Source organism: Oncorhynchus tshawytscha, linkage group LG04 (assembly GCF_018296145.1).
Source record: "Oncorhynchus tshawytscha isolate Ot180627B linkage group LG04, Otsh_v2.0, whole genome shotgun sequence".
Lineage (NCBI taxonomy): Eukaryota > Metazoa > Chordata > Actinopteri > Salmoniformes > Salmonidae > Oncorhynchus > Oncorhynchus tshawytscha.
In genome coordinates this window covers 40,253,904-40,275,909 of record NC_056432.1, presented here as the reverse complement: position 1 = coordinate 40,275,909, position 22,006 = coordinate 40,253,904, and the positions used below count along the sequence as shown (strand labels likewise).

Genomic DNA, 22,006 nt, shown 5'->3' with positions numbered 1-22,006 from the left:
ATGAACACACCACTAAAAAAAAGAGAGAACAGCTGTGGGCTCATGTTTATTTCCAAACGATTAGCAGTAATGGTTGATCAACAGGATTGATCAACTGGCTCTGAACGTTTCAGCAGCTCATTCAATCATAAATGACAGGGGGGGAAAAAAAACACGAAGACAAAATAAAATAACCTCAGATAGTCATCGCGTAACACTGACATTTAGAAGTTTGTGATCAAAAAGTCTCTACAGTCACAATTGCACTATTCACAAAGATTTTATAGTAATTTTCCAGCAGAGAATTAGAACAGTGTTTTATAGCAGAACAAGAAAGAGCTATTCAAAATCCCAAACGGATGCTATTGGACCTACCACCTCATCTCCTTTACAGTTCCGCTTCACTGTGTTGTCACAGTAGACGAGAGTAATTGTAATGCAATTGGCTAATCAGTTATAACCCTCTACAGTCCGCAACGCACTTTAAAACGGTTCATTCACTCGATGGCAGTCTAGTCCGGGGTCGTCAGCAGTGCAGTATTCAGGCAGTGATGGCCAAGCTCCTTTCCAAACTCCCAGATAAGAGCTTTTGGATGGGCCTACGCCCACCTTCTGTACACTGTGAAAGCTAAAATGTATTCACGCCGCGTGATCATGGGAGAAACCGAAATGCGACGTGACCCCTGCCAAAGTAAAACTCCCGTCTCCAGCGGTCGCGATGTAGGTTGCTCGAGAACGAGCTGCCCTTTTCACATGTTAGAGGAGGGCGTCAGTCACTGTTACCGCTGCGGCCCTCCTCGCTACCCACCACCATGCTGCTGTACTTCTTCTGCTGCTCCTCTCTATACGTGTCCTTCACCTTAGCCCTCTTTAGGCCTCCGTCCCTACAGGGGAACAAACACGTGGTCTAGGAGATACGAACACAAAATAATCTGTGTGCAAGAGATACTGCAAATGTGTCCATTCTGAGGTGTAAGAGATGCATAGCAGAGGGCCAGTATGAGACAGTCAGGATGCCATTCATAGTAAGATGGGAGGAAATTCTTACCAGGACAGGTCCACTAGTCCCCCCTGATGTGCGATGACAGACTTGACTCTGTTGGCAAACTGGACAGCATCCTCCCCTTCCTGAAAACATGCAATAAGTTAGTGGCACTTAGTGATTAATTGGTAGGTACTGTGTGTGTGTGTGTGTGTGTGTGTGGTGTTGTATACACACCTGTTGGTGCATGGCTGGCAGGTACCAGACGTTACAGACTATAGCCCAACTAGTCACCATCCTGAGCAGGTAGCTCACCATGTTGTACTTGGCACTGTTCCAGAACGCATCCCCAAACTGAGGGTCATACTGAGGGAGGGAGACAGAAAACCTCTTCAAATCTATGCTGACTTTGTCACGCAACTTTTCCAATGTCATCTTTGCATGATTTAGGGAAAAGTCAAATACTGAACAGAAGTACCTTACAGAGTACCTTACCTTGATGGCTACCGGGTATATCGTTCCTCCGATTTCAAAACTTCCCTTTTTGAACATCATGACAGATGTGTTGTTGATACAGGTCCCTGAGGAAACCAGAAATATGGACTGCAGTTAAGCCATAACCAGAACGACCAGAGATATATAGAGATCAAATCAAATTTCATTGGTCAGGTAGGATCTCTATGATAACAATAACGCTCTCCAAAATCACAGATAAGGGAGAGAAATGCATTCTAGCAGATGCTACTCATATGTACAGGTATGACCTTACTGTGCATAACCAATGCAACACCAATGCAGCTTATCCAAACCAATGCTAAACTCACTGACTTCATTCTACTCCATTGTAGCACTTACCTTCCGGAAAGAGCAATATAGGAAGCTTAGTCTTGTCATTCACGTGATCCCTCAACCTGTAAACATGAACAACAATTAGAAAACATAACTTTATATCTGGGAGGAGCGTGAACATATGGTTTTAGTTAAAGCTATGTCCATACCAGGAAATCTTAGTATTAAATTATATCCCCAATTGTCAAATGGCAATGACATTTATGCTTGAATGTTCTACAGTTGGGGATTTTGACAAGCACCTATATAACAATGTCATCGGACTGGCATGAGGGTTTTATCTGGATAAGGAAATAAGATAGGTATTTACTTATGATTGTATTTGATGTGTATTATTGCGCTAAACAGGGCTCATCTGGAAAATATATCTTGGTCTCAGCATTGACACCCTGTCAAAATAAAGGTTAAATAAAAAAGATATGACAGATTTATTTGCAGTGGTGTAAAGTACTTAAGTTGTTTTTTGGGGGTATCTGTACTTTACTATTTATATTTGACAACTTTTACTTCACTACATTCCTAAAGAAAATATTGGGCCAAAAACCAGCAACAGTGTGTGGAAACCTTGTGAAGACTTACAGAAAACGTTTGACCTCTGTCATTTCCAACAAAAGGTATATAACAAAGTATTGAGATAAACTTTTGTTATTGACCAAATACTTTTTTTCCACCATAATTTGCAAATAAATTCATTAAAAATCCTACAATGTGATTTTCTGGATTTGTTTTCTCATTGTGTCTGTCATAGTTGAAGTGTACCTATGATGAAAATTACAGGCCTCTCTCATCTTTTTAAGTGGGAGAACTTGCACAATTGGTGGCTGACTAAATACTTTTTGCCCCACTGTATTAGGGATTATAGTTTATGTAGCAGGTATAATAAATAATTAAAGTATTAACGTAAACGTAAGTCCAACAAGGATCAGAAGAGACCTGTAAGGGAGAGAAATGTGTGTGCCTAAGAAAATACTGAGCACAATTAAACTGTGTTTGACCCGACCCGGCTAGAACTCTGAGAAACTTATGATAGGACAGGGAGTACTCCTCAAGGTGTCCCTAATCTCGGGGGAATGGAACTGTCGGCTGGGTAGTGATATACAGTGGTGAGAACTCTGGAGAAGAATATAACTCACCTACTGTTCGTGTGTATGTATGTGCGTAAGTAAGGAGCATGGTATAAAATGGATGTCTTTGTATAATGGACTGGAGAGTGATCAATAAACATTTTGACTATTCTAAACTGGGAACTCTGTCTGTTTCATTTAAACCAGAACCTTACAAACTCTGGGTTGCAGAGAGTAGGTTAATTGAAGTTTATGATCATTGATAATGAAATTCTCATATCAAGTATATTTTAGCAAATACATTTACTTTTGATTCTTAAGTATATTTAAAACCAAATACTTTTAGACTTTTACTCAAATACTACTTTACTGGGTGACTTTCACTTTTACTTGAGTAACTTTCTATTAGGGTATCAATACTTTTAATCAAGTATGACAATTAGGTACTTTTTCCACCACTGTTTATTGGTCTGTAGCAATTTTCCACAGGCATATCAGTGCTTGTCTGAAGAGTGTTGGCAGTCAGAATACCAGTGTCTGGTGCCAGGAACATGTCCAACCCACTGGCTGATAAGATAGCAAACAGATAAGCTCACCTTTTGGTCACTAGGTGGCGATCTTTCATATCAGCTCTCTCAAACCAGATGTGAGGACAGGACCTCGCCATGGCCCTTTGCAGCACTCCCATCAGACCCCCATGTGACTGGCCCACCTAAAACACATCAGATCAAATCACATCTAACGCCCTCATAATACATTTCACAGACAAATCATCTGAACAGGATTAAAGTTAGCAACAGATAAACTGAGACGGCACTTTCTTTATACATGCTACCCCTTGGCAATGTCATCCATAAGCACAACATGCACTTTCATTGCCATGGTGATGATCATGACACCCAATTGTATTTATCTTTTAAACAAGACAATACTTTACAGTCAGCCCACCTTGAGACATGCCCCACTTACGTCAAACACTGGATGACAACCAACGTATTGCTTTTCAACTCTGACAAGACAGAAATTAAGCTACTTGGCTACAAGAAACTCACAAAGTGTCAGACCTCACTCTAAACATTTATGGTTGCCTCATTACACCAAACACGGTTGTTAAAAACCTGGGTTTTACCTTTGAGCCTGGTCTAACTTTTGACAACGCATATCCAAAACAGCATACTTCCGTCTCAGGAACATTCCAGAATTAGACTACATGCAGCTCTGGCTTTGATCTCAAAACAAGTGCATCTATTCACGACCACTCACGCTGTAAAGACAGTCCAGTTCAATGTGAATGGCACAGATTCATATATGGCAATGGTCTACTTGCATATAGGCCTACTGCAGCTCTGATTGGTTATGCTGAACTGGTCTGTGTAGAGTATGGGCTGAGTGGTGTGTGTCAATGCAATAGAATCCTACCCGATGCATTCTGCCTACAACAAAATCTCTTGCATCGTTAATTTTGCATACTAAGTCTTGCATAGTTTGTTTTGGTACATTGTATTGAAAGTGGCTAATATTGCATTGATTTGATCACAATTCCCACAGTAAAGGGAAATGTTGATGGTGTTAACTAAGGCGGAAAACTCTAGAAAGTTGAGTGTAGTTCAATCTCCTGCTTCTCTGCACAGGTTGATATTTATTCTGCGCGGCAGTCCTGGGGGAGCTGCGTGCCCAAACATGTGTTCAGCTTAGAAGGAACGTTGATTATATAGGTATAAAAAAATATTTAAAAGTTGAGCTATTTCAAGTTAGGCTTATTTTCTGCTTTATTTCACATACCATGGCGTAACACCCATCGTTGCAGAGAATGACAATATCAATCGGGGAGGTGTGATTGGCCACACAGATTCCTCCTTTTCTGGGTCTGTTTTCTCTGTAAAACACAAGACAGAGAACACACGCAGACACACGGTAAAGTGGCAGACGTGCATCTTCCGTCAAAACAAAGCTCTGTGCACATATCACGAGGACCTCCCGTAGAGTCACTGGGGGACATGACGGTGTGTGTGAAAGCCTGCTGTGTTTGCATGTGTCAGAGGAGAGGAGCGTTCACCGACTTGTTGTGGTAGTGGATGGTGCAGGAGAGGCCTCGAGCACAGATCCTGTAGCACATCACATGGACCCACTCACTCAGCCAGAACTTGAGCCTAGAAAACACACACGGGCACGCACGTAAGAAGCTACCATGAAGCTGATTAAATACAAAAATCACACAAGACAAACGTCTCGGTTTTTAAAAACAATCCCGTGTGAACCTGTAGATTCAAAGCAGTGTTACTGTACCTCCAGTTAGGGAGGAATCCTACAGCAGTGGTTCCTATCACCAGCCAGGTCAGGCCTATAGACGCCAGCATGATCCTGAAAGAAAACATTCGGACTCAGAAACATACACGAGACACGACAACACTGGTCCTGGATTAACGCACTGTCGAACGCTATGTGGTTTAAATCCTGGCTGTAAATCCTGTCTATTCAGCAACATAAATGTCAGTCAGTGCTTGGTTTATGGATGTGAACCGTAAGAGAGCTAAGGCCTTATTAAAAAAGGTGAGCACAGTGATGATGACTGATTTCACACTCTCAGTAATGACCTGAGCGGAGTCAGGATGCAGTAGCGTATGAACACGCCCAGGCCCCAGACCATGGTCAGTTTGAGGCTGATGTACTGGAAGTCGATGTTGGTCCGAGTTAGCAGGTTCCACGACACCAGCTCCTCTGACGAAAACCGCTGGGTCACCTGGAGGTCAGAGGAACAACATGAAAAACAACTTAGTAGGCCTACCTGTACAGAAAGTAAGTCTGGATTTTTAAAATTGATGTTGTACTCTTTTGCCCAATCCTGAATCAATGCCTATTTCCTGGGCCCTAAGCACTTCCTGATACCCATTCAACGGCCACGTTTACATGCGCACAGTATTCCGGGATAATAGCTCATAACACGGTTAAGGTCTTATTCAGAATAACATGTTTACATGCACCTTTGATATATCCTGCTCACAGGGATCCGTGTAAACATGAATAAACAGAAAACTCCTAATTTTCCCAGTAATGACGGAACGATTTTTTGAAGGGGGTGCTGAAAATAAAGCTAAGCCTTATTTAGATATTGTTCTGCTTATAATTTCCGGCATTAGGTCGGCTTCTGTCATTACTTGATCCTCTAGAATGCTAAATAAAGCCTTGCTCACCAGAATAATGTAATAAATCGATAGAAGGAAAGCGGTAAAGTTCTTTCATTTCTGCTTCTCTTGTAGAGAAGAAGTTTAGGGCCCGGGAAGATTTTCCACACAAAATGTCCAAATGGCATCGGTTTGTTGACCAGTTTCAGAGAAATTAAAAGATGTAATAAAAATCCAACATGTTTCTGATAAGTAACTCAGTCCATTTTGGAATCTTATTTTAGTTGAAAGTGAAATACTGTCAGCTTTTATGCTTCCAGAAGAAAATTGCACATTCACATTTCCTCAAGATGAAATAAATCAATAATATTTCTCGATTCCTGTTACTGAGACAGAATATACATTTGGTCTATCATTTTACTGCAAGAAAACAACAGTAAACGGGATAAGATGTTTACATGCCAAAGTATCCGTCCAAGACCAGCATATCCCAGGCATCTTATTCGGGTTTCTCAAAACTGGGATACAAGCTTATTCGGGTTATTGCAAACGGGATTATGACATTTGTATGCGTCAACTCACAACAGAATACTTGAGTATCCCAAATAACAACAGGATATTGGTGTGCATGTAAACGTGATCATTGATTTGAAAGGACTGGAGGGGTGTGCAGTAGGAAATAAATTACAAAACTCATCCTAGACTACCAGAGGGATAGGTGAAGCTACAGGTTTGACTCATTTCTATTAGGTGCCCATCATGGAATGTCTGGGGTTAGGGATACATTTGGAATTAGGCATCAATCGTATTCTAGTCTGTGGACTCACCTCATCCTCTATGATATCCTCGATGCCTCGTCTGTAGAAGTAGAAACAGTCGCTGAGGGTGAAGTCTCCCCCCACTGGTGGTTTGGGGCGACTGCGCCTTAACCCCCTCAGCTCCTCCTCCATAGAACCATCATCCCTCTGGACGAGGCCTGGGGAAAACACACACGCTCCACCTCATTATTTTTAGATTGGATTGTGTCGTACCACATATTTGTATTTGATAAGGAAGATGATTCCGTGTTCTTTTACCATTGATAAAAGACAACATTGACAGTGTTACAAATCCTAGAGTCAATAGGCTTAGAATTTTCATACATTTTGAATGAAAGGAGGACAAATTGGTCAAACCACTGTGGACTGGTGAGGAAGGAAATGAATAAGAGGATTGCAACGCACTTGTGTCACGAACTCTCACACTGTTGCCCCATATTGAGAAAACAAGATATCCTGGGCTGATATCTGAGTAATCCTTATTTAAACTTATTTAAATCAATGAAATCCAGAGTTTATCACTGTGGGCAAGGCCTCACCAATAGAATTGTCATACAGAATCCATTTTAAATGACAGGCCATCAAACAGAGAAAATGTCAGTGGCCTTGCACTATACAAATTGGGACCACTTCAGATAACAGCTATCAGAGAGCAGTGTTCACTGATAAATGAGGCTCCTTTCTTTCCTTAAAAGGGCCTCCCTTTGTGTGTCTATCATTGAGGTAATCACAGTTCTAGGATCAGATTACTCAACTCCAACCCAAAGTGTATCCCTCCCTCCAGCAGGTCTGAAGACAGTGGGATCAGCTAAGGATACACTATCTGATAACACAGGGCAAAGTCCAGGAGAGAGAGACTGAGTGACTGACTGACTTTGTGTTGAATTCAAGCCACCCTTTGCTTTCTTTGAACACTAGGCAAACTCTTTATTTTAGGAAAACTTCAGTACAGTACAAGTGAGGGGTCTATGGTATCCATATAATACAGAAACCATTCTGCGAGTTGATATGCTAACAAATAAAAAGAGCACATTGATGTGCTGTGCTAGCTAGTGAACACCACACTGCGAATTTAATTTAATTGCCCCCCGACTAGCCTATATGACTGCTGATTGTGAGGGGAGGAATTGCGTCAGCCCGACAGATAGGCAGCAAGCCCAGCGCCACATAATACCGTATATGACATCGGAAATGCTCTGGGGACTGAGCTGGACCAAATACCGTCTTCTATTCAACAAACACTGCTCCAAGCCATCTCCACTGCAATCCCCTGCCCAGCACTATAAACAGGTTTACACGGTCTCTAGGTTCTCAGAGGTATCGTTTTATATACATGTACCACTCCCTTATCGTTTAACGTGGCTTGGGCACATTGAGAAGCTGTATACTTCAAATGCAACCTATTATCAACTCGCAGTCAACCATTGACACCTGAGCGAAACTCATGTCAGGACTGATTTCCATGCACTCAACCCTTCTAACTACACTAACACACACGCTTCTGAACACAGCAGATGAACAAGAGTGGATGTGAGTGGATGTCATTATCAGAGAGCAATGAATAAATCAATCAATCCCTTCATCTCGCTATCCATCATTCAACCAATAAACCAATCAAATGAATCTATTGATCGGTGTGAGAGCTCTGCTCATTGACTCACTATTGAATGAGGAGGATTGGATCATCCGCTCCGCTTTGTTGACTGTTTTGATCCTCAACGTGGCCCACTGGAGGACAGGAGAAATGAGAAACACCTTTAGCCTTTGACCTCTCACTCCCTGACCCACACAAGGACAGTAGAGAAAGGACACACACATTTACCCCTGAACTCTCATGCCAGAAAACCTTTCAATCACTGTCCAGAGGCTTATTCAGAAGGTCGTAAGGTTACAGGACAATTACAAAAAAATATAACAAATATTACACTGTAGAACATACATGCTTTTCTGTCAAAAAACATACATACATTCCATGTCTATACGTCACATGTGCAGAGTTGTGCTAATTGATTGTTGTGTACAGTAGACTTTCCCTACAGTAAATATGTGACAGCTGATCATGACAGCGCAGTGACAATGCATTTCTTGTTCCCGCATTCCTGAAACTGATACAATTTCCAATGTAAATGGACCATGGCTAGCCAAGTCATGTGTACTGTATCTTATTATATTGTGTAGTATGAAAACAGCATACATTTAGGACACCAGGCTTATATTTAGAACATGATGCATAAGAAACATTTAAGACAATTATAGACACATGCAGCTGTGCACCTCATATTGTCTGAGGGAGGAGGTTACCAGCCTTTAAACAGTATGTAGGTATTAGAATTCCTCTTTCCCATTTGTTGTACCATTGTGCGAGTAAATGTTTGATGGATGGCAACTTCTGGACAGACGCATTTTACCTCCAAGATTTTGACCAGGATCTTCATGTATGTCTCGGAGATGCCCAGGGAGAAGCCAAACATTGCAGGCACCATGAGAAGAGCCACAATGAGGCAGACCCACACCTTCAGCCCTGCCAGGACAATGGCCCAGAAATCCTCCATCGCTACAGATCTCTCTCTGTCACCATGCGGAAATAGCAACAGGAGAAAGATAGTAGTAGTAGTAGTAGTAGTAGTAGTAGTAGTAGTGTACACATAGGGGGCTAGGGGACATAAATACACACAACATTCAACCAAGGGTGTCAGAGTAACCTTCCTTTTAGCTGATTTTAGCAATGCTATTATTTACACACGAGCGTTGCTAGAAATTGGCTTGCAAAAAAACGGAATAGTCCGCCAATTGTCCATAGGGTTGGTCCGTGTGCAGGGGGGAAAATGTAGAAAAAACATCTAATAGAGCATAAATTAAACAGACTTTCCAAATGTGGGTCTGTTGTAGAGCCACTTCCTCTCCGTTTACCTTATGTCAAAATAAAGAAGTCCGGCACGTGCACCCATAACTGCAAAAAAAGCAAGAACTTGTGGGGGACTTTTATTTTGGAATGAGGTAAGCAGAGAGAAACTGACCATGCTGAGGAACTGCATGGGTCTACAACAGACCCTCCTGTAATTATACGTTCCATTAGATGTTTTTTCCTCAAATTCTCCCCTGCATAAGGACCGAGCCTACAGGCAATCGAGAGAGTAAGTTGACATTTTATTTTCTTTAACTTCTGGAAACGATTCCTTTTTTTTCAAGCTAATTCGCAGCAATGCAAGTGTGTAAATACTAGTGTTGCTAAGAGCAACTACCTCTCTGTATGTAAGTGTACTTTAGCCCATGTCTGGCATGCTGACTGGTCTTTTATGACACAGGAGTTCAGGATGTTATTTGGTTCAATATCTGACAGAACTACCTCAATTGCTACAGTTAAAGATATAGTTCACCCAAATTACATACCCTGTAAGCAGTTTATGGGCAGGGTTGGGTAGTTACTTTCTAAATGTAATCTGTTGTTACTAGTTACCTGTCCAAAATTGTAATCACTAACGTAATTTTTGGATTACCCAAACTCAGTAATGTAATCAGATTACATTGTTACTTTTAGATGACTTTCCCCTTTTAAAGAGGCATCAGAAGACAAAAATGTTACCAAATAGAATGACATCTATTGCAGGATAAATCAATGTTAAAGTTTACATAGCGGGCCATATATGGATGTTACATTTTACTTTATGGGTTGGTTATGTAGGCTTCTTCTAAACCATGGCTTTCAACTACATATCATAATACAATGAAATTATATCTTCACATTAAAAAAAGTATATCAGAATTCCAGTCATTCCAATAAATGTTAGAACCCTTGATCTTCAAGAATAGGACTTGGAAATATGGAAGAATAGATTAGCCAAATTGTTTTACCTGAGCATGACCCCAAAACTAAGGATATATTAGCCAGCCCTACTCTGTTGTTTATGATTTTGTTGTCATGGAGGACTAATCGGGCTCCTTGATTCGAGTTGACAAATAAACGCTGCACTCATGGAATGACATGCTTTGAGCACTACTGAAAAATGCTGTTTACATGTGAAAAATGAATTCCATAAGCTGCATTTGCTATAGGCCTATTGTTTACCTTTTTGTTGGTGACACTTTGATGTCTTGATAATATGCAGCCATTTAAAGGACAAATCCAGAGATGAAACAATAACCAAATGTCCACCCCGCCTCTGTTTGGTAAAAAGCTGAGGGATAGGCCCAGAGAAATATAACCACACTCAGATTAATAGACATAGCTATGGATGCAAGGACAGACTGTCCATGATATAAAAATAATTGTTTAAATCATGTTATGAGGTTATACAGTGTTTGTTTATATTTACTATGTTTACAAACAATGGAGAAAAAGAAGCTTATATTTTGGGTTCTCATGAGGTGCAGCAGTTGAACTAAGCTCATGAGGCATTTATAAGTAATATTCTTCAAGAATCATATATATATATGTACACACACAATTTAAAAAATCTAAAAATGGACGTAGCAACTACAGAGAGCCCCTTTAAGTATTTCAAAACTGTACAAGTTTGAGCATGTGTCCATTAGGCCTATGAATTCTTTTTTTTATCCACATGAATTAGACTGAGCAACAAAAACCTCACTTTTATTCCATAGGCTGGGATCCGCATTACGCAGCTGTTTCAAGAGCGCATTTTTCACTGACTGTCCACGGGTTTCAAAAACAAAGATTGATTGACAGCTTAAACTTCTTGAATTCAACCATTATTGTGTTCAACTACACATTTAGATTTGTGAACAGCCATCCACAACAACCACAATCCGTAAGGCACAAATAGCTAAATGAGAGAGCTGCAGTGTGATTCACATCAATGCGCTATGTAGATATCAATAATAAGTGATCTAGTTATGGTAAGGGGTGAAATAAGTATAGTCAGTTATAATTGTAATGGTTTATCAGATTATTAAAAAAAGAAGATCAGTCTTTACGTGGCTAAAAGAAAAGGAATATAACATATACTGTTTACAGGAAACTCACTCTACATCCTTATATTAAGATACTGTCACGCCCTGGTCTTAGTATTTTGTGTTTTCTATATTTATTTGGTCAGGCCAGGGTGTGACATGGGTTTATTTTGTGTTGTGTTTATGTATGGGGGTTTTTCGTAGGTTTTGGGATTGTGGCTTAGTGGGGTGTTCTAGCAAGGTCTATGGTTGCCTGGGGCGGTTCTCAATCAGAGGCAGGTGATTCTCGTTGTCTCTGATTGGGAACCATATTTAGGCAGCCATATTCTTTGAGTGTTTTGTGGGTGATTGTTCCTGTCTCAGTGTTTTGTATTCACCAGATAGGCTGTATAGGTTTTCACGTTCCGTTTATTGTTTTGTATTGTTAGTGTTTATTCTTCATTAAACATGTATCGAATTAACCACGCTGCATTTTGGTCCGACTCTCCTTCGATGGAAGAAAACCGTAACAGATACGTAGAAAAGCGGTATGGGTGGTGAAATAATTTTCTGTTATGGACAAAGGAACTCAAAATGTGTGATGATATTAATTAACAAAAATGTCAATCTGAATGTGCAAATTGTCACGGCAGATTTCCTCCTCTTCCTCTGAAGAGGTGAAACAAGGATCGGACCAATATGCAGCGTGGTAGGTGTCCATGTTTTAATAGGGAAAACTGAACATGAACACAAATACAAAATAAAGTGAACTGGCAACGAAACAGTCCTGTGACGCACAGACACAGGAAACAATCACCCACAAAATACCCAAAGAACATGGCTGCCTAAATATGGTTCCCAATCAGAGACAATAAACACCTGCCTCTAATTGAGAACCAATCTAGACAACCATAGACTTACATAAACACCTAGACTAGGAAACACCCCATAAACATACAAAACCCCTAGACCAGTAAAACACAAATCCTCCATGTCACACCCTGACCTAACCAAAATAATAAAGAAAACAAAGATAACTAAGGCCAGGGCGTGACACAAATTGTCAGGAATGATTCGCAAGGAAGATGGATCTTTTTGAATATGAAAGTGGATGAAAAAGAGATTTGGCTCATTAATCTAGATGGTCCAAATCAGGATGATCCATACTTCTTCGAAAATATTTTTACCAATTTATTGAACTTACAGGCAGCAAATTATCAAATCATTAAAGTGGGAGACTAACACAGTGTTAAGTATCTCAATGGACCGTAAAGGAAATCACCCTACAAATTATCACGACTGTGCCCTTAAGGAAATTACAAATATTATGGACACATTAGAAATAGTGGATATTTGGAGACTGAAAAACCAGACCTAGTGAGAAATACATGGAGGAGACTTAGCCAAGCTAGTTGTCTTGACTACTTTGTCTCTTTCACTCTTACGTCAAAAGGTTAAAAAAGTTTTCATAGGAGACGGAATGCGATTGGATCATCATCTAATTGGCCTTCACATAACTCTTATAGAATTTCCATGTGGACGGGAATATTGGAAATGTAATCAAAGTTTACTGGAGGACAACTTATTTTTAACTAAGACAAAATCATTTATAACTGAATTTTTCCAGTATAAGTTCAGAAAATCCCCTTCTTTTTTGGGAAACATTTCAAATGTACCTTCAGAGCTCATTAAGGTCATTAAATTCAATATTCATCAATAATAAAAGGGCAGTTTCTGGCTAAAGACAGGACTAACAAGGGAAATACATTAACTAATAGTACAGGTAGATAGCAACAAAAACAATACTACAGATATACAAAATAAGTTTGAGGAAAAACAAAAAGAACTAGAGGGACTTATTCAAGAACGATCTAATGTAATGGATGGAATATGGAGAAAAATGCACAAAATTCTTCCTGAATCTCCAACACAGGAATGCTAACAAAAATAATTTACAGAAACTCGTTACTGAAGACTTAGTCATCTATGATTCTCCGAATGATCATTTAAAAAACGAAGCTAAATAGATGTTCTCTTTTCCATCTCATCCTCTCCCACTGAATGAAGATTACGGTAAGGAATTCGTTCCAAATAATACACAAAAAATGTAAGGTATAGAGGTATATCAAGCCTTTTTTGATATACTAAAAGCTCCATTGTTAGATTGTCTTAACTACTCCTATAGAAATGGTAGTCTGTCAGGTACTCAGCAGGAAGGTCTGATTGCACTATTATTAAAACAAGACCCAGATGGCAAATATAAAGATCCAGTCTATCTAAAACAAAATTGGAGGCCCCTTACACTTCAATGTTGTGATGCAAAAATACTAGCGAAATGCACTCAGAATTAAAAAGGTTTTACCAGGTATTGTTCATCCTGATTAGGCAGGTTTTTTACATGGACGATACATTGGATATAATATACACCAAGAAACATATAAAAAGCCAGGCCTGGTATTTATAGCGGAGTTTGAAAGGGCATTTGATAAAGTAAGACTGGATTTAATTTATAAATGCCTGGATTTTTTTCAATTTCGGTGATTCTCTTATAAAATAGGTAAAAGTAATGTTTAGCAACCCCAGGTGTAAAATAATAAATAACAGCTAGTTCTCTGGGAGTTTTGAATTGTCAAGAGGAGTTAAACAAAGGTGTCCGCTGTCACCGTATCTATTCGTTATGGCCATCGAAATGCTAGCTATTAAAGTCCGATCCAATAACAACATTAGAAGATTAGAAATCCAAGGCTTAAAAACAAAGGTGTCCATGTATGCCGATGACTCAAGTTTTATATTAAGTCCACAAGCAAGATCCCTGTAATGTCTCATTAAAGATCTAGATAACTTTTCTGGTCTCTCTGGACTAAAACCTAATTATGGTACGTGTACAATATTACATATTGGATCTTTAAAAAATACAACTTTTACATTACCCTGCAGTTTACCTATAAAATGGGCTGACGTTGAAGTAGACATACTTGGTACTCATTTCACAAAATATATAAATAAGCTCTCCACAATGAATTTCAATAGAAAACTTAGACAAGATCCTGCAACCATAGAGAGGTGGTAGTCTGTCAGGTACTCACCTGTCTATTTATGGAAAAATTGCCCTGATGAACTCCTTAGTCATATCTCAGTATACTCACTTACTTATGGCACTGCCTACTCCTGATGATTCGTTTTTCAAACCATATAAGCAAAAAATATTTTGCTTTATCTGGGACGCTAAGCCAGACAAAATAAAGTGTGCCTATCTATATAATCAATAGGGTTGGTTGAGAGTATTAAATATAAAAGCACTGAACATCTCTCTAAAAGTTTCACTTATTCAAAAGTTTTACTTGAACCCTAAATGGTTTTCAAGTAGATTACTAAGAAAAGCTCATCCATTGATTTAAATTGGCCTTTTTGCCTTTGTACAGATTGCCATGTCTCCATTTTTGATTAATTGAAAAATTACACTTTTTTCAAAGTATCTCTCTTTTTCAAACAAGCATTGCAGAGCTGGCTACAATTTCAACTTCATCCCCCTGAAAAGATAGAACAAATATTACAACAAATATTATGGCTGAACTCAAATGTGCTGGTTGATAACATACCTGTTTTTATGGGAAAGATGTTTGAAAAGGGTTTTCTATTTCTTTGTTTTTTGCAGAGTGTGGTTCCCAATCAGAGGCAGCTGTTTATCGTTGTCTCTGATTGGGGATCACATAATGGTTGTCATTCTCCTTTTGGTGTTTGTGGGATCTTGTTTTTGTTAGCTCTGTGAAGCCTGCAGAAGTTCGTTATTCTTTTGTTGATTTTTGTTTGGTGTTCTGAGTAATTAAAGAATCATGAACACTTACCACGCTGTACCTTGGTCTCCTTCTGACGACAAACGTTACAATGATATTGTAAATTGGAATGGTAGAGTTATGTCTTTCATGGAGTTATCAGAATTGTACAGGAAGGTCTACTCAATCCAAGAGTACAACCAATTGATTACAGCATTACCCCAAAAATGGAGGCGGCAGGTGGCAGCGGGATGAGGTGGTTGAGGAATAAAAATAGCATAAATAGGAAAGTATACCAGTTTCATTTGAGGACCAGGATGTTGACAACTGTGCCATACAGATTGCAAAATAGTTCAGAAGAGATTTATAACGTACCAATTCCATGGTACAAGGTGTATGAGTTGATATATAAAACAACGTAAGATTCAAGACTGTGCTTTTCAGCTAAAATTATTATATAGAATTCTTGCCACCAACAAAATGTTAAATATTTAGGGCATAAAATCATCAAAACTCTGCAGATTTGTTTGTGAGGATAGAGAATCAATAGACCATTTATTATGGTATTGCCCTCAGGTAGACTGTTTCTGGTCTCAGGTTCAGAAATGGCTGAAAATGCACAGCATTTATCTAAAATTGACCCTAGAAATAGTACTGTTAGGACATCTGGAGAGACCGGGTCAGTCAATTATTAATACTCTTAGTACAAGTATTTATCTTCAACTCGCAATCTGTGGATTCTATTTGATTAGATAGATAAATTGTACGTTAAATATCACAGCATAGTTGAAAGATATATGATGCGTAGAAATCCAAAGAGGGTGGTCAGCAGAGATAGGTGGGATGAGCTGAGGGAAGCTGAGGGTTGGGATGTGGAATTGAAGACAAGTGGGAGTGGAGTTGCTGGGCGGAATATAGAATGATGGTCAAAGATAAAAGTATAAAAAAGTACAAATATAACATAATAAAAAGTATGTTTGAATGACAGTGTTTTTACAGCTAATGCCGGTTTGCCTGATGCTGATGCCGTGCAGAGGTTTGTACACATGCATTTCACACATACACAGAAACATGTAAATAGTGACAGACATGCATTCAAACATATACAGTTGTCCTTGATGTACTTTGTTTTTTTTCTGTTTTCCATTGTCTTTTCCCTATTTAGTTCATTTTCTTGGTTGTTGGTGCATTGGGAGGTTTCTTGGGGGTGGGGAATGGAATAAAAAAAATACGTTCTTGGGGGGACTGCAGGAGGGGTCTCGGATGGTTGATGGGCTGCTATTGGGGAACAGTGGGGGGGATATTGGGGGGTTCGGCTCCCCGTTTTTGGCCTTGTGGGAGATCTGTCGACATGCCCTTGAGCAGGGCATTGACCATGGATACTTCTGTGTGTCGCTCTGAATGGGAGTCTGTTGGATGACTGGTGTGGTGTGGTGTAGTTGTTGAGCAGCTTCACTGCAAGTATATTGTATGTTTTGGATTCAATAACAAAATAAGTGATATCCGTATCGCCATAGAATACAACACTGCTGTCAACCTTACCTCGAAGTGTTTATTCAAGTTGGATAATCTTTGGATTTCGATACCAGTCGCACCATTGGAAGACATAGTTTGGACTGAAGCCTACAAAAGCATATTCCTGCTCTTTTCCCATGATCCATCAAACACATTTGGTATGTCATCATAGTGGTCTCTGATTTGTGGTCAGACTTGCTCAGGTGGAAAACATAAAAACGTGAGCCTTTTTTTCAAGGTTGATTTGAATGTCAGAGAAAACCGAGTAGTGTCAAAGATTTTTTCCCGCAAACATCCTTTCTGAATTTAAAAGTAATCCTCGAAGTAATCATCTAGTTTTTCAAAAGTATCTGTAATCTGATTACAATATTTTTGCTGGTAACATAACGCATTAGTTACAGTTCATGTAACGGGTTACATGCAATCGGTTACTCCCCAACCCTATCTATGGGTATGCTTTGATCAATGATGCTTTGGACTAGCTCTTGTTCAGCAAAGAGGGCTCCCTCTCAGTTGAAGCATTAACGACGGCGTGGGACTGTGTACTGTGCAATGGTCCTGACGCTCTGTCTACACGTTAATAATCCTTGCTTGCGATACGGTTTTGGAAACCTTTGAAAGTTTGCTTTCAAAAATCAAGAAAGATGTTTCATAAAACAAAAGGTTCAATTACTACACACATTTATAAGGTTTAGGTTCCCACAAGATCATATTTCCATGTTACAGCGCTTGTTTACAGAAGAGAGGCGAGACCACCTGTTCTAATTAGCTATCTTGTCCCCTGAATACCTGTTTGGAACGAGTGTTGTGAGTACTAATCGGCTGCAACTGTATTACAACAGTGTACAATAAGTGTATATTTAGCATTTGTGAAAATGTTTTGATGTGATATGAAAGTATAAGCTTTTATGTTTCTAAACCCGTACAGTAATTAAGAATCCATTCAAGTTTAGACAAAGTAATGGCTGTCTTGGCTGCCAACGCCTGTTTACCAATGGACATAACATTTAATAAGGTCATTGGATGTTAAAAGGAGTAGGCTTGTCTACACTCCTAAACAGTACATATTGGGCTAGCTTTTGACATGAAATGTGAAAAATACCAATAGACAAATTGACTCTGCCACAAAAGCATAGATCGCTGTCTTGTCCATAGACTGCTTAATGGGTAAAGAAACCAACCTGTCATTTTGGTTTTGGGGTGAATTATCCCTTTAACTATAGGCTAGATAAGGTAGAAAATGATACAACTAAGATTCAGGAAGAACACAGAACATGGGCTCACAGAAGGTTCGTATGTGACTACGTAAAGCTGAATGAAACAAACATAAATAACATAGCAAGGTTCAATTTGACCAAACGCAAAATGAGCGTTCATCAACACATCCAAGGTGCATGTCTAAAACAGCAACACGTGACGATTTCAAAAGCAATAGAAAAAAGCCCAACGTTTAATTATATCAGAAATGTTGGTAGGCTGAGTGGTCAATGACATTTAAAAGAAAGCCTACCAACTTAATTTAGCTTGAACAACATATACGCACGTCATCAAAAACCTAATTCAACAACAATAGTCAATCATATTAATTAACAGTCAAATTAATATACAACTTCACCAAATCCCTAAACAAAGAACCGTGGGCGAATCTTCCAGACCTGGCCGGACAATCACAAAGTTTTTCCTTGATATTCAGCCCTGCGCGTAGTGGATCTTACCTTTCAAACTTCAGTCCATACTACCATGCCCTTCCCTGTTGTAGAACTCATACAAATAACTGTGACTGAGGGTGAGACGGCAAGCCACCGCTGTAGTGAAAGCGCGCCTTCATGTAGAACAGCGCCATCCATTGGCCAAATAAAATAAACGTTTATTGGTCATATACGCATATTTGCACAGACGTTGTCACAGGTGCAGCGAAATGATTGTTTTTCTAGCTCCAAAGGTGCAGTAATACCTAGCAATAAAAAAATATATACATGCAATCCATAAAAATAAACAAATACGTTATGAAGGATGAGCCATGATTAGAATACAGTAAATACATACAAAGTGGGTACAGCATGTAAACATGATTCAAGTGACCAGTGTTCAATGACTCTAGGCACATAGGGCAGTATGTAGTATGTAGCGCCCATAGGGCAGTAGTCTCTAAGGTGCAGGGTAGAGTACTGGGTGGTAGCCGGCTAGAACAATGACCTAGGTTCAGGGCAGGGCACTGGGCGGAGGCCGAATAGTGGTAACTATTTAGCAGTACGATGGACTGGAGATAGAAGCTGTTTCTCAGTCTCTCGTTCCCAGCTTTGATGCACATGTACTGTCTCCACCTTCTAGATGCTAGTAGGGTGAACAGGCAGTGGCTCGGGTGGCTGAGGTCCTTGATGATCTTCTTGGCCTTCCTGTGATACCGGATGTGATACGGTAGATGGCTGGCAGGGGTGTCCTGGAGGACAGGCAGTGTGACCCCGCTGATGCGTTGGGCTTACCGCACCACCACCCGGTGCAATTGCCATACCACGCAGTGATACAGTCTGACAGGATGCTCTCAATGGTGCATCTGTAGAAGTTTACGAGGGTCATAGGGGCCAAGCCGCATTTCTTCAGCCTCCAGAGGTTGAAGAGGCACCTTTTCACCTCGCTGTCTGTGTGAAGGGGCCATTTCAGGTTGTCAGTGATGTGCATGCCGAGGGACATGAATCTTTTGACCCTCTACACTGCGGCCCGTCGATGTGGATAAGGGTGTGTTCTCTCTGCTGTCTGCTGTAGTCCACGATCAGCGCCTTTGTTTTGTTGGCGGATGTGAGAGGGATGTGAGATGCCTATCGGCAAGCTCCTGCTGAAGTGCCCGTTACCAAAACCTGAGGGTGAATAGCACTTTGATGTGCACCGGAATGGAATGCATTTGCCTTTCTAAAGTATGTCTTAATCCTCGCAAAGATCCTATAAAATTGGCTCGTCAGATATCGTTTCCCAAAACCAATCTGTACTTTCTGCAAAAAAAGTCCCACCTGTCTCAGAAAATGTGCTCTCTGCGAAATGCAGCTTGTTCCAAATCTTCCAACAGGGCAAGATCAGGCATCTCTCATTCGATTTCCCATTATCTCAGTCTTTTATAGTATTTACACAATGGTTTCACTTTCACACGTGCCCTGTAATTTAACAAATGACTGTACATTATATGGATTATTATCGTAAAAATTCACTGATTGGGAATACAAGTAAATCGGAAAATTATTAAATTATTAGGCCTACTCTCACAATTTCACACATTTTCAAAATATATTTTCCCCATTCTATAGTTGACAAGCAGTTCCTTCATTCCACCACTTGGTACTGTGCGTACACATGGTAATGTCTGTACGTACACACTCAAGCAAACATTTATATTGATAAATCCAAAGATTACGGATATACTGACAAGATGAATGTCTCTCTGCCCTAACAATGGGAGTCATTGTCCACAAAGCGGCACAGCAGGCTGTCTAGCTCCCGCCTATCCTTTCTTTGGATTGGTGGATACATCTCATTATTGTGATAATTGTTTGGATGAGGGTTGTTGATGCCAACCGACTGTATTCGATGGAGGGAGAGGCTTTGCTACTAGCCTCATGGCATGAATATGCATAGCCATCTTGAGACGACTCTGATATAAAGGTTTTTTTCTCAAAGTTTCTGGGATGTCATGTGTCCTACTTACAGTATGTCAGTACACTTGTAACAACTTAAGCATTACGAAAATTCTATTCGATCAAATAAACCTAAAGTAGCAAATAAGCCCTACATTTTTATATTGACCAAATTCAACACTCTCATTGACCTCCATACAAAAACTCCTTGCTTGGTTGGTGAAACAACAAAAACGCTGTAGAGAGACAGATTTTCCCCCGAGTTGGGCCTCTCTCTTCCTCTCTGATAAATCTCACACTTTGCATTGAAATGAGCTCACACATGGCTTACACACAGATTTGTGCCTATGCATGATTGATAAATGAAGCCCCAGAAGAGTTATTACTGTGAATCCTTGTAATGTTGTATCAGTTAATATTTGTTTATGTGTCAATTAATCCTGAAAGGGATGGGTCACTAACTGCCGATTTGACACAAAAATAAAATGTAATTCATTCATTAATTTAACACACACACACTTCTACACTTTTTACAGTCTGTTTCACAATAAACAGCAGCTTTTTGGAGGTCTGTTTGGGAAACAGCTCTGGGACTGATAATTTAAAAAATACTGTGATCATAATTCTGATTTAAGAAACATTTTGGGATAAGCCAGAGCCATAGATTTAGATATATTGCTGTAGGATAAGACAGATACATATATTTAGATATATTGCTATAGGATAACAGATACATATATTTAGATATATTGCTATAGGATAACAGATACATATATTTAGATATATTGCTATGGGATAACAGATACATATATTTAGATATATTGCTATGGGATAACAGATACATATATTTAGATATATTGCTATAGGATAACAGATACATATATTTAGATATATTGCTATAGGATAACAGATACATATATTTAGATATATTGCTATAGGATAACAGATACATATATTTAGATATATTGCTATAGGATAACAGATACATATATTTAGATATATTGCTATAGGATAACAGATACATATATTTAGATACATTTCTATGGGATAAGACAGAATCTGGTGCCTTGGCAGAGGATCAAGTTTCAACTGAATTCCAAGTATGGCTTCCATTTAGGTCGTTACAGTACAAGAGATTCCATGGACATCAAACAATAATGGTTTTCCTTGAAAGCAGCCTAAACACATACAATGATTTGTTTAGGCAAGCAATTGATCATAGGTTATTTAGTCTAAAGTTTAAACAACATATCAAACCAACAAATTCACCAAGTTGGCCCCTTGCCCCAACTCAATTTATAATCAGTCAAACTAGATATTGAATGTATTGAACCTGCAAGTAAGCCTTTCAGTGTACTTTACCATGTGTATCCTGTGCCTATGACAAACGT

The 22,006-nt window shown here is 39.5% G+C and overlaps 1 protein-coding gene across 2 annotated transcripts; it reads right to left on the bottom strand.

The window, feature by feature from the left end:
• Positions 1–33: 33 nt before the first annotated feature.
• Positions 34–18,812, bottom strand: LOC112248783 (glycerol-3-phosphate acyltransferase 3-like). Of its 2 annotated transcripts, none has more exons than XM_024418099.2 (14): positions 18,708–18,812; positions 9,223–9,382; positions 8,476–8,542; positions 6,824–6,972; positions 5,469–5,614; positions 5,161–5,235; positions 4,935–5,024; positions 4,657–4,750; positions 3,471–3,586; positions 1,817–1,872; positions 1,457–1,542; positions 1,199–1,327; positions 1,028–1,107; positions 34–863 (listed from the first exon to the last, which is right to left on the bottom strand). In XM_024418099.2, the coding sequence occupies exons 2-14, from the start codon at positions 9,364–9,366 to the stop codon at positions 749–751; spliced, it is 1,347 nt and encodes a 448-aa protein (XP_024273867.1). In that variant the 5' UTR covers positions 9,367–9,382; positions 18,708–18,812; the 3' UTR covers positions 34–748. The 2 variants fall into 2 exon arrangements, with proteins under 2 accessions (XP_024273867.1, XP_024273866.1); XM_024418098.2 differs by having other exon boundaries at positions 9,223–9,467; positions 18,708–18,802.
• Positions 18,813–22,006: the final 3,194 nt, after the last annotated feature.

Coding starts and splice junctions, on each gene's coding strand:
- LOC112248783 (XM_024418099.2), bottom strand. CDS start 9,366: ATGGAGGATTTCTGGGCCATTGTCCTGGCAGGGCTGAAGGTGTGGGTC. Junction 5,236..5,468: donor TGCATCCTGACTCCGCTCAG/GTCATTACTGAG, acceptor GTTTTCTTTCAG/GATCATGCTGGCGTCTATAG. Junction 4,751..4,934: donor ACCATCCACTACCACAACAA/GTCGGTGAACGC, acceptor TGTGTTTTACAG/AGAAAACAGACCCAGAAAAG.